Genomic DNA, 13,100 nt, shown 5'->3' with positions numbered 1-13,100 from the left:
CCCTATCCATCATAATTTTATAAACTTCTGTAAGGCCAACCCTTAGCCTCCAGTGCTCCAAGGAAAATAGCCCCAATGTATTCAGCATCCCCCTGTAGGTTAAACCCTACAACCCTGGCAGCATCTTTGACATTATTTTTTGAGCCCTTTCAAGTTTCACAACATTTTCCCTATAGCAGGGAGTACAGAATTGAATGCAGTATTCCAAAAGTGGCTGAACCAGTGTCCTGTACAGTCACAATGTGACTTCTTAACTCCTATACTCAATGCACTGACCACTAAAGGTAAGTGCACCTAACACTGCCTCCATTACCCCTTCTCCCTGTGACTCCACTTTAAAGGAACTATGAGCCTGCGTGACGAAGTCTTTTTTTTCGGCAACAGTCCCCAAGACTGTTAAGTGTCCATTAAGTGTGTCAGTCCTGCCCTGTTTTGCCTGACCAAAATGCAGCATATCATATTCACCTAAGATAAATTCCGTGTGCCACTCCTCACCCCATTTGCCCATCTGATCAAAGTCCTGTTGTATTCTGAGGTAACCTTTGCTGTCCACTACATCACCAACTTAGGTGTCATCTGCAAACACATATCCTCCCTTGAGTACAGTATTGTACAGTGTTATGTAATTGCAGAAGTACTTTTTGAAGGCTGAAATACAGGCCATTTTAGCGGTAGCTGTTTCGAAAGTTAGAAAAGCCTCCCTTGAATAGTTTCTCATCATGTGCTGTACAGCAAGATGTTAGCATTGTGGAGGTAAGTGGGAGGTGAAATTTGGGATTTGTGGCAATATTGTATTGGCTATAAATTGTGATTTGCAAAGACATTTGATGCACTACTGGATCAGGTGTTGTGGAGTTGCATGTGAAATAATTGTGTGACTGAATTCATTTCTGTTTTCCAAATGAGAAGGAAAGCAACGTATTTCTGCAGCTGATAGCCAATAGATTTTCCCTTCCTGATCCTGCAGGGTTTAAAGAAGACCATTTCTGCCATGGACCAGGAACTTCCACGCACAGAGGGCAGTATTAACACCCGAAATGAGCTGAAAAAAGTACTCCATTTGGAATCACTTTATAAACAGAACAAGGTGACGAGGAATTGTTTTTTTTGCTGAGTGATGTCAAAGTGACATTTTTCATGTAGTGCGTTAAGCTTGAAACAGTACTGCTAAGACTATTTGCCAACTGAGGTTTTAGTCATCCATTAGAACTGGCTTGTCCATGTCTGTAAGATATCAGTAGAATACATCTCTCGCTGGCACAGCATCTAAAGCAAGTTTACGTGGTTGTATGGAATCTTACACCACAGAACAGGTGGGCATTTGGCTTATTGTATCTCTGCCAGCTCTTTGAAAGATCTTGCCAGTTATCCCCACTCACCCTATTTTTTTTTCCCCATTGCCTTAAATTTTTTGCCTCTTGGAAGTATTTATCCAATTCCCTTTTTGACCACTGCTATTGAATCTTTTCCCACTGTCCTTTGAGGCAGTGCATTCTAGATAAGAATATTCGTGGGGGAAAGAATTCCTTTGTTGACACTTGCCCTTCCGTTTATATCTGCGTCCCCGGTTGCAAACCTTTGTGCGTAGTAAGTACTTGGTTAAAGGCCTACTACAGTTAAAATCTTATCAACTATAGACCTGTAGATAATCTTCACGTGAATTTCTCTGAGGGAGACAAAAATTAGAGAGGGGCTTTCTGTGCAGCTTTTCTAGCGGAATTGGAACTTTATCATTTAGGTGGTTATAAGTTTTATCTATTAATTGAAAGAACTGCAGATGCTGCAAATCAGGAACAAAAATGAAGTTGCATGAAAAGCTCAGCAGGTCTGGCAGCATCTCTGAAGGAAAAAAACAGAGTTAACGTTTTGGGTCCGGTGACCCTTCCTCAGTATTTTCCTTCACAGATGCTGTCAGACCTGCTGACCTTTTCCAGCAACTTTGTTTTTATAAGTTTTATCTGTTTGCCGAAACTATATCTGATGATACCATATGGGATCGTCTTTTATTGCAGTTTCCCACTGTTCTGCCATCTTTTCCAAATGATTTGTTTACCCCATCATAATTCAAAAACGATTAACCAACTAAGGGACTGAACAGAATTCAGGTTTTGTATCCCCTGTAGAGTGGGCGCAGGAAGAAGTTATTTTTTGATCTCATCGTGCTTTGATGACTTTCACTGCTTTAGAGTAATTGCTGATAAATTTTTGGCTTGCTTTCTTGGGAGTGATTGAAAGTACTTTTTAACATAGCAAAAACATTGCACTGACCTTCTCAGGGGTGTCATCAGTCAAAATTTAAGATGAGCTAATTAATCTTTGCTCTCTTGGTCCTAAAACTGACACTCAAATTTTGTGGTAAATAGAAGTTTTATAATGCATTTTCGAAATGCCATGGGACCTTTCATCGTTATAACAACATAAGTAGTTGAAGAAATACTAAAACTTAGGACTGCTCGTGGAAAAGGTGCAGATAAATGGAGTGGCTGAGAAGGAAAGAATTTGAGGAATATGTATAGGCTAGGTACTATTTCCGGTTGACTCCTTGTAAGAGATCCATAAATATTGTACTTGGCAATGATTGTTTGCTGAATTTTGCATTTTATTTCAAAACTGTTTTACAGGCTCAGTTGATGCCTTTAAAGACAATGCTCGAGATAATCACAAAATATTTCCTGGACAGCAATGAGAACACAAAGATTATGGCACGGGACAATTTTCGAGCACCAGCTATAGTAAGCCAAAGAGCAGCATCAGTGCGTTTTGACAGTACCTTCGTAAATATCTATGACCTGTCTGATGAGGACAAAGGTGGTGGTATAGCGTTTCATGACTTGAATAAATCAGAGGCGTGCAGGTACAAAAATTTAATTCTGGTGCATGATATTTGCTTTATCATTCTGGAAAAATGACTTCAATATGTGACTGCCTTAACTTAGTGCTTTAGTGACTTACAGGATGATCGTAGCATTAAGGGCTATTTAGCCAATTCGCCACTTTCCACCTCCATTACATCCCAGATGAATATTACAATCTCAGAACCAGCACAGAGAAGGGAATTTACATGGTGGTTTTTGTTTCATTCTTTAGCGCAATATGGGCATTATTGATAAGGCCAGCGTTTGGTACGAATTGTTCTTTAACAGAGTGGCTTGCTGCGCTATTTCACAGGGCAGTTAAGAGTCATATTGCAGTGGGTATATGGTCGCATGAAGACCAACAGAGATAAGCGTGATAGATTTTCTTCCTGAAAGACCATTAGCGAATCAGAAGGGTTTTTGGAATTGGAGATAGTTCTCATGGTCACTGTGACAGAGATTTTCAGTTTGATTTATTAATTGAATTTAAATTTCACCAGCTGCATTGGTGGGATTTGAACTCTGAGCCCTGACTCCTGTGCCATAAAGACTACAGCATACTCTTTCTCTGGCATTGAATATTTGACTGATTCCAATTCAGTTGTATTTTGTATTCTTTGCTGAGATGTGGGAGTCACTTGCAATATCAGCAGTTGTCATCCCAATTGGCCCTTGTGTTGAGAAGTTTGCAAGGCTATTTCAGAAGGTAGTTAAGCATCAACCAAATTACTACGTGCCTGGATTCTGTATTGTATTCTGGATTGGCTAAGGACAGCAGATTTCCTTCCTGAAGGACAACAATGAACCAGATGCTACCTCTTCAGTGAAGATGTTGTCATGCAACAATGACAGAGTATAACCGTAGTTGAAATATTCCATCTCATTAACGTACCTTTTTAAGGGAAATTTTCCACATTCTAAAAATGTTTCCATGGCTCCAGTTGGGCAAAACTATTGTGTCCCACTTGATAATTTGAAATCACTCTGTTCCTATAACTTAATTTGCTTTCTAAGACATATATTTATCTGCTTGACTATTACTCCATAAACCCCATAGTGTGTAAGCAATTGTTAGTAATTATATGCCACTTGATGGTTTATTGAAAAATACATTTGTAAGAAAATTTCTGTAGGAGAGCCATAAGACTGACCCTCTGTATCACTGCATCTCATTTTGATAGTGGAAGTTGGAAGAAAAATGATGCTGTCATCCAGCAATTTGTTTTTAAAAAGTTGATTTGTAGAATGAGACAGCACAGAAGTCAGTCACACCTGTGCTGTCCCTTTAATTCAAATGTATGACACACACGAGTCATTTGTCTCAAAAGCCCATGATGCAGTTATGCCCCTTTTTATGCAGAAATGTATCTCCTGTTGTTACTCATCTAAATGTAACCCTCTACTCTGTCATTTGCTTGTCTAGATTCCAGATTTGAAATTGGCCTTGGGTGCCTTGAACCACCAGTAACTTTTTAGTTAACAGCCAAACTGTAATCAGTTACCCCAGGTAGATTGCTAAATGCTATGCAAGACTTAGGGGGGCAATTTAAATGACAACCAAAAGGTGGACTAGATTTTTGAATGCTCAACCTTTTGAAAGAAGAAGAACTCTCAGAATTGTTTGAGGGTTCTAGGCATAAGGAAATTGCTGATTCAAATCTTCTGTTTCTGGGATAATCCCATGGAATCTTCTGCAACTGGGATTCTGTAGGGTCCTGACACAGACTTTGGTCTGTGTTGCTTCAGTGCCATACATGTTTGGATTATGTGAGTGCATGCTTTCACCTGGACTTGAACCAAGGAGCTATCCTATGTAAATGAACATGATAACTGCTACCCGACAGAAAGGGAAGAGTTATCCAATTAGTTACACTCTGCTCTTTCTTTGAAGTTATGGATCGAAGTTGACTATTTATCATTAGCACAACATTTCTAACCACAATTCTGTTCAATTTCTAGGTTCCCTAATGATTCTGCTGGTTTAACCTGCATGTCAGTACCATCTACCAAAGCTCTACAAAGCTCACTCAAGAAGAAAGATAGATCTCCAGGTAGGAATGGGTGCCCTTCAGGAGGTGAACCGGGGCTCCTTCCTGTTAACATTCTTTCATCCGATGCTTCCAGGACTGGTGTGTTTCCTGTGGAAGCTAGAGGAACAAATATGGAGTCACAGAGGCCCCGATCTGGTCGCATTGTACGTGGTATGATGTCTGGCCCAATTCGCACAGTACAGGAGGTAGGTAGTCACTCTGCACTGGTTGCATTTGTTAGTACACGATGGATCAAGTATCAAGGCAAAGTACAGTTGTTTCCAATCCCAAGTCTGTCTGTTGCGAAATGAATTCCATGGAAGTATCATATTAGCTTGCATAGTGGATAGAATAGAGTTGGGATAATGGGGCACATTTTTAAGATGAATTTTGATACTTGTTGGATGCAGAATCTATATGGCTGAAAATAAGAAAGCACAAGGGAAAGAAAACACTGGTGAGAATAGCTTGTCAGCCTGTAGGACAGACAATAGCTCAAGAGATGACGAGGGCATGTTAAAAAGGGTGGTATGTTTATCATGGGTGACTTTAATCTTCATGTAGGTTGTGATAATGAAATCGGCAAAGATTGCTGTTAGGAAGAACTCGGTGTATTTCACAGTTTTCTCGAACAATATGTTGTGAATTCAACTAGGCATTAGACTATTTTTTTGAGTCATGTGTAACGAGCCAGATTTAATAAATGACTTCAGAGTAAAAGGCCTAGAAAACATAACTATAACATGGAATTCATTTCGCAACAGACAGACTTGGGATTGGAAACAACTGTACTAAACTTACATACAGGTAACCACATAGAGACAAGAGTAGAGTTGGCGAGTGTGAACTGGGAAAGGAATTTATCGAAAAGATGATTGAGTAGAATTAGCAGACATTTAAAAAAAAAGTAATTGACTCTCAGCAGTGATTTACCCCAGTGAGGAAGAAGAATTCTAGGAAGGTTAAGCAGAGAAGGTAAGGGTAGTATTGAAAGAAAAAGCATATAATGTGGCAAATATTAGTGCTAAACCAGAGGATTGAGAAAGTTTTACAAGTTGACACAAGAGAGACCGTAAAATTAATAAAGGAAAGCAAATATATAGAACATAGAACATAGAACAGTACAGCACAGAACAGGCCCTTCAGCCCACAATGTTGTGCCGACCATTGATCCTCATGTATGCACCCTCAAATTTCTGTGACCATATACATGTCCAGCAGTCTCTTAAATGACCCCAATGACCTTGCTTCCACAACTGCTGCTGGCAACGCATTCCATGCTCTCACAACTCTCTGCGTAAAGAACCTGCCTCTGACATCCCCTCTATACTTTCCTCCAAACAGCTTAAAACTATGACCCCTCGTGCTAGCCATTTCTGCCCTGGGAAATAGTCTCTGGCTATCAACTCTATCTATGCCTCTCATTATCTTGTATACCTCAATTAGGTCCCCTCTCCTCCTCCTTTTCTCCAATGAAAAGAGACCGAGCTCAGTCAACCTCTCTTCATAAGATAAGCCCTCCAGTCCAGGCAGCATCCTGGTAAACCTCCTCTGAACCCTCTCCAAAGCATCCACATCTTTCCTATAATAGGGCGCCCAGAACTGGATGCAGTATTCCAAGTGCGGTCTAACCAAAGTTTTATAGAGCTGCAACAAGATGTCACGACTCTTAAACTCAATCCCCCTGTTAATGAAAGCCAAAACACCATATGCTTTCTTAACAACCCTAAGTAGAATCATGGCTGATCTGACACTCCTTCACATCCACTTTCCGCACAGCCCTGATTCCTCTACCAATCAAGAATCTATTAATTTTAGACAGAGACTCTGTGGCAAGGAATTCCAAAGAGATTCAACTCTGAGAGAAGAAATTCCACCTCATCTTAGTCTTAAATTGGTGTTCCTTTGTTCTGAGACTGTGCCCTCTGGTCCTAGACTCTCTCATGAGGTGAAATATCTTCTCAGTGTTTCCTCAGAGAAGCCCCTTAAGAACTCTGTTTCTTCTAAACAAGAACTCTATATGTTTCTTCTAAACACCAGTGAGCAGAGTCCCAACCTGTTTTGAGGGCAAACTAATAAGTAAAATAAAAACTGCCTGAGCTTTGTTAAGTATATAAAAAAAGAAGCGAGAAGCCAAAGTGAACATATGGTCCTTGGAGGAGGAGAACTGGGAAATAATAGAGTAATTGAATAAAGTCTTTGGATCCATCTACATCGTAGAGCATACTCGTACCTTTCCAAATATACTAAATAATCAAGGAGCCAAATGTGGGGAGGGAATAAACACAATTACTATTACTAAAGAAAATGCCTCTGACAGAAACTAATAGGTTGGCGTCCTTGGATTTTAAAGGAAGTAGTTATAGACATAGTATATTTCAAGGGTCCTTCGATTCTAGAAAAGTTTCATAGAATTAGAAAACTGCCAATTCTTCAAAAGATGCAGGAGACAAAAGCGGTAACTAAGGGGAAACCATGCCTGTCAAATTTACAAATTTTTTGAAGTTATAAGCAGGATAGATAGTGAAGCAGCAGATGTAGTGTATTTGGACTTTCAGATGGTGTATGACAATGTATCAGACATTTGGCTACTTAATAAGGTAAGAGCCCATGATGTTGGAAGTATCATATTAGCTTGCATAGTGGATAGAATAGAGTTGGGATAATGGGGCACATTTTTAAGATGAATTTTGAATATACTTTACTATCACATACATTCAAAATAGAATGCAGTGAGAAGTGTGCGCTTTTGCTCTTACATAAGCGCCATTCACAGAACAAATAAAGCAAGGTAATTTAAAGAGAGATAGCAAGAACTGCAGTTGCTGGAGTCAGAGATAACACCGCATGGAGCTGGAGGAACACAGCAGGCCAGGCACCATCAGATGAGCAGGAAAGTTGACGTTTCAGGTCAGGACCCTTCTTCATTTTCTGAAGCTCCACACTGTTAACTTAAAGAGAGTTCAACTTTCCTTCTTCACTGCTATATCACGGCTAGAGTCCCGCTCCGGACTTTCTGGCCCATGCTGTGCCACCGAGTGTGTCTGCTTCTGTAATTAGTGCCTCGGAAGGCTACAGTAATTACAATCTTTACTAATGACTTGGATGAGGAAAACAAATATACAATAGCCAAGCTTGCAGATGTCACAAATTTAGGTGGGAAGTCACGTGGTGAGGATGATACAGAGTCTGCAGAAGGATAGAGACCGGTTGGGCAAAAAATTGGCAGATGGAAAGTAATCTGGGTAAATGTGAGGTTATCCACTTTGACAGGAAGATTAAAGGATTAAATATTATTTAAATGGGGAAGGACTGCAAAAAGCTACAGAGAGCGATTTGAGGGTCCTCGTTCATGAAGTATAAATTTCTAGTATCAAAGTTCAGTGGATAATGAGGAAGACAATTGCAATATTGGCTTTTATTTTTCTCCATTTCCTTTGAATTGGTGAGGTTTTAATGCACCCTAAGCCTTAGCACCCTAAGTAGAATCATGGCTGATCTGACACTCCTTCACATCCACTTTCCGCACAGCCCTGATTCCTCTACCAATCAAGAATCTATTAATTTTAGACAGAGACTCTGTGGCAAGGAATTCCAAAGAGATTCAACTCTGAGAGAAGAAATTCCACCTCATCTTAGTCTTAAATTGGTGTTCCTTTGTTCTGAGACTGTGCCCTCTGGTCCTAGACTCTCTCATGAGGTGAAATATCTTCTCAGTGTTTCCTCAGAGAAGCCCCTTAAGAACTCTGTTTCTTCTAAACAAGAACTCTATATGTTTCTTCTAAACACCAGTGAGCAGAGTCCCAACCTGTTTAATCTTTGCTCATAAAATAATCTATCCACAGCAGGGATCAGCCTCGTGAATCTTTTCTGAACTGCCTCCAGTGAAATAATACCTTTTCTTAGAAAGGGGAATCAAAACTGCTCTCAGTACTCCAGATGAGGTCTCACCAACATTTTCTACAGTAGCAGTAAGACTTCTCTACTTTTATACTCCAACCCCCTTAAAAAAGGCCTACATTCCATTAGCCGTCCTGATTACCTGCTGGACCTGTGTGCTAGCTTTGTGTTTCATGTACAAATATTGCCAAGTCCCTTTTGTGTTGTGGCTTTTTGCAGTTTTTCTCCATTTAAATAATATCCTATTGTTTTGTTTCCCCCTTCCAAAATGAACAACTTCACATTTTCCTCAGAACTGAGGGAGGGTCACTCAATATAAAACGTTAACTCTTGATTTCTCTTCACAGATGCTGCCAGACCTGCTGAACTTTTCCAGCAATTTCTATTTTTGTCTCCTTCCCTAAATTGTTTGTATCCTTCTTGCAATCTGCCATAGAATCATACAGCATGGAAACAGACACTTCAGTCCAACCAGTCCATGCTGAACGTAATCCCAAATTCAACTAGTCCCACCTGCCTGTTCCTGCGATGGTTTCCCTCCAAACCTTTCCTATTCATGTACTTACCCAAATGTCTCTTAAGTGTTGTAATTGTACACTCATCCATCACTTCCTCAAAGTTCATTCCATACGTGATACACCCTTTGTGTAAGAAGTTTACCTCTTCTTTGTTTTTTAAATCCCTCTCCTCTCGCCCCCGATTTTGAAATTCTCCATCCGACGGAAAAGACAACTACTACTAATTCTATCTACACCTCTCATTATTTTATAAACTTGTATCAGATCGCCTCTCAACCCTCTTGCTCTGGTAGAAAAAGTCCCAGCCTTTCTTTATAACTGAAATCTTCCGTACCCAGCAACGTCCTGGTAAATCTCTTCTGAATGCTGTCAAGTTTATAGTATCCTTCTTATAACTGGACACAGTATTCCAGAAGAGGCCTCACCAATGTCCCGTACAACCTCAACATAACGTCCCAACTCCTATATTCAAAGGACTGAGCAATAAAGACAAGAATGCCAAATGCCTTTTTAACCACCTTGTATCTATGTGATGCAAATTTTAAAAGAATTACATACCTCAACCCCGCCCCTCTATTCTACAACACTACCCCAGGCCCTACCATTAATTTATAAGGCCTAACCTTGTTTGTTGTACCAAAATACAATACCTCAGATTTATCCATAGTGAATTCCATCTGCCATTTTTCATCCCATTGACCCACCTGATCAAGATCCCTTTGTAATCTTAGAAAACCTTTTCCACTCTCTGCTATACCACCGATTTTGGTATTGTCCACAGACTTACTTAGCATGCCTTCTACATACTTATCCAAATCATATATATAAATGACAAACAAAAGAGGACCCAGAACTGATCCCTCATCCTATCTTTGTATCATCATCAACTTGGCTGCAGTACATTTTTTTCAATAGTATGCATTGTAAACAGTTGTGGTCCCAGCACTGATCCGTGTGGAACCCGAATGGTTACAGGTTGCCATTATTGCCTTCTAGCCACTTACTGTTTCTTGCCCATGAGCCAATTGTTAATCCATACCAATATGACCCCCAAAACCCTGGGGTCTTATGCTTCAACCTTTGTCATAGACATAAACACAGAAACCAATCCATCATTTCAGCCAGCCCATGCTGACCATAATCCCAAATTAAACTAGTCCTACCTGCCTGGGCTTGGCCTTTATCGCTCTAAAGATTTTTTATTCATGATGTGGAGGTGCCAGTGCTGGACTCGGGTGGACAAAGTTAGGAGTCACACAAACCAGGTTATAGACCAACATGTTTATGTGAAATCAAAAGCTTTCAGAGTGCTGCTCCTTTGTCAGGTGAAGTTGGGGGGAAAAAAACAGGCACAGAATTTATAGTCAGCGAGATCAAAAATTCGTACAAGTGGAGTGTCAACAGACTGAATAACAAGACCTGCTGAGCTTTCCCAGCAATTTCTGTTTTGTTTCCTGATTTACAGCATCCAAATAACGAGACTGCATTTGAGCAAAAGTGTCACCTGCTGAATAGCAAGTGAAGGGATGACCTATAATCTGATTAATTGAGGCAGAGAGATAGTTACAGAAAATAAAAATGAAATGGTTTTTGACACGAACCAAGTAGCTAGAAGAACGTGATAACTGTAGGAGACGCATGCCGAGGGTCTAACCAAAGTAACAAGTCATCCAAAACTGTACAAATAAATTTGGGTGGAGAGATGATAACAAGATACCAAGGTGATGGTGTTTAAACAGGATAGTAAGGAGGAGCCACCATCTTACAGAATAGAATGGGCTGCTGCAAAGAAGCATAGCCACAACTGAACAACCAGGAACACTAGACAACCTGCCGATCCACCCATAGAACACATCTGTCAACTCAACAGACTGATTGAGACCTTTGATCCAAACCTACCGAGAACCTTCTGCACTCCTCTTGTGTACTTCTCCCATAAGAGACTACTACTGCCTTCAGAAGATGCACAAAGCCAACACACCTGGATGTCCCATCATATCAGGCAACGGGACCCTGTGTGATACCCTCTCTGACTATGTTGAGGGCATCTTGAAGTCCATTGTACAAAGAGCCCCCAGCATCTGTCTCAACACTTAGAGAAATTCTGCACCCATGGACCAGTCAAACCAGGAACATTCCTCGTCTCAAAGCATGTTTCAGCACTCTATACCAGCATTTCCCCACAATGATGGCATTGCTGCTACAGCCTCAGTACTCATCACCAACAACTGGCAATTTCTAGAAGCCACCCTACAACTCATCCACTTTATCCTTGACCACAGCGTCCTAACCTTCAACAACCAGCACTTAATCCAGACACACACAATAGTCATGGAGACCAAATTTGCACCCCAGTACGCCAACATTTTCACGCACAAGGTTGAGCAAGACTTCTTTGCTGCACAAGACCTCCAACCAATGCTATATGCCAGATACATTGACCTTTCTTTTCCTTGGACTCATGGTGAGGAATCACTGAAATGACTACACAATGATATCAACGGGTTTCATCCCACCATCAGACTTACATGGGCTGTGCTTCAGAATGGGTCCCATTCTTGGACGTGTGCATCTCCAGCAAGGATAGACACTTCAGTACCTCACTCTGCCACAAGTCCACAGATAACCTCACGATGCTACATTTCTCTAGCTTCCTCCCTCAACGTGTTAAAGAAACCATCCCTTACGGGTAAGCCCTCCGTATATGCAGGATCTGCTCAGACGAGGACGATCACAATGGACAGCTACAGAAGCTGAAAGACACCCTCATAAGAATGGGATATGATGTTCAACTCATCGAATGCCAGTTCTGACATGCTGCAGTGACCTCGTTGGAAGGCAGACGCAGAACACGACTGATAACCCTTCATCGTCCACTTCTTCCCCAGAGCAGAGAAGCTACGTCATGTTCTTAATGGCCTTCAACTTGTCATCAATGACGATGAATGTCTCGCCAAAATCATCCCTATGCCTCCACTTCTTGCCTTCAAACAACCGCCAAACCTTTATCGGACCATTGTTCGCAGCAAACTGCCCACCCTTCAAGACAATGTCAACCACAACACCGTAAAACCCTGCCACAGCAAACTGCAAGCCATGCCAGATCATTGACATGGACAGTACCATTACACATGGGAATACCACACACTACGTACCTAGCAGATATTCACTCGTGTGACTCGGCCAATATTATCTATCTCGCATGCTGCAGGCAAAGATGTCCTGAGGCACGGTATATTAGTGAGACCATGCAGACGCTATGACAATGGATGAGTGGAGTCAGCTAGTCAGCAATAGCCTCTTCCCAGACAGGGAACACTTCAGCAGTTAAGGACATTTGATTAAGCATTCTCCAGTGTGGCTTTTGAGAGATGCACGTGCACTTTCTGTATCCATGATGATGGCGTCAACTGTGATCTTTGGTTCATGTCGAGGGGTTACACGTGACCATACTGTTCTCTATTTGCAAGGTCTTCCTTACTGTCCTATTGTGACACTATTACCTTGGTAATTTATGATCTCTCTACTTTAATTACTTTGTACAGTTCTGGATTATTCATTACTTTGGTTAGACTCTCAGAGTGTAGCTCTTATACCTAGTGTTTTATTCCAGCCATTTGATTTGTCTCCAGTACCATCTTTCTTTCATTTTTGGAAACTATCTCTCTGCCTCAATTAATCGGATCATAGGTCATCACTTCACTTGCTATTCAGCTGTTGACACTTCACTCACACCCTCTGACATTTTTGATCACCTGCAGAACCTTGTTTTTGAGGCTGTCGACACTCCGTTCACA

The 13,100-nt window shown here is 41.0% G+C and overlaps 1 protein-coding gene across 3 annotated transcripts in view; it reads left to right on the top strand.

Annotated features, from left to right (window-relative positions):
- mindy4 (MINDY lysine 48 deubiquitinase 4) overlaps window positions 1–13,100 on the top strand; it is a 195,063-nt gene that overhangs the window by 22,691 nt on the left and 159,272 nt on the right. For all 3 annotated transcript variants that reach the window (XM_048549844.2, XM_048549836.2, XM_048549826.2), the window contains exons 2-4: window positions 968–1,087; window positions 2,622–2,854; window positions 4,815–5,091. In XM_048549844.2, coding sequence (XP_048405801.2) covers window positions 968–1,087; window positions 2,622–2,854; window positions 4,815–5,091 — 630 coding nt within the window. The remainder of the gene's footprint in view (window positions 1–967; window positions 1,088–2,621; window positions 2,855–4,814; window positions 5,092–13,100) is intronic.

Source organism: Stegostoma tigrinum, chromosome 2 (assembly GCF_030684315.1).
Source record: "Stegostoma tigrinum isolate sSteTig4 chromosome 2, sSteTig4.hap1, whole genome shotgun sequence".
NCBI classification, from domain to species: domain Eukaryota; kingdom Metazoa; phylum Chordata; class Chondrichthyes; order Orectolobiformes; family Stegostomatidae; genus Stegostoma; species Stegostoma tigrinum.
Note: the sequence above shows the minus strand (reverse complement) of the source record. Positions and strands in the feature narration are given on the sequence as shown.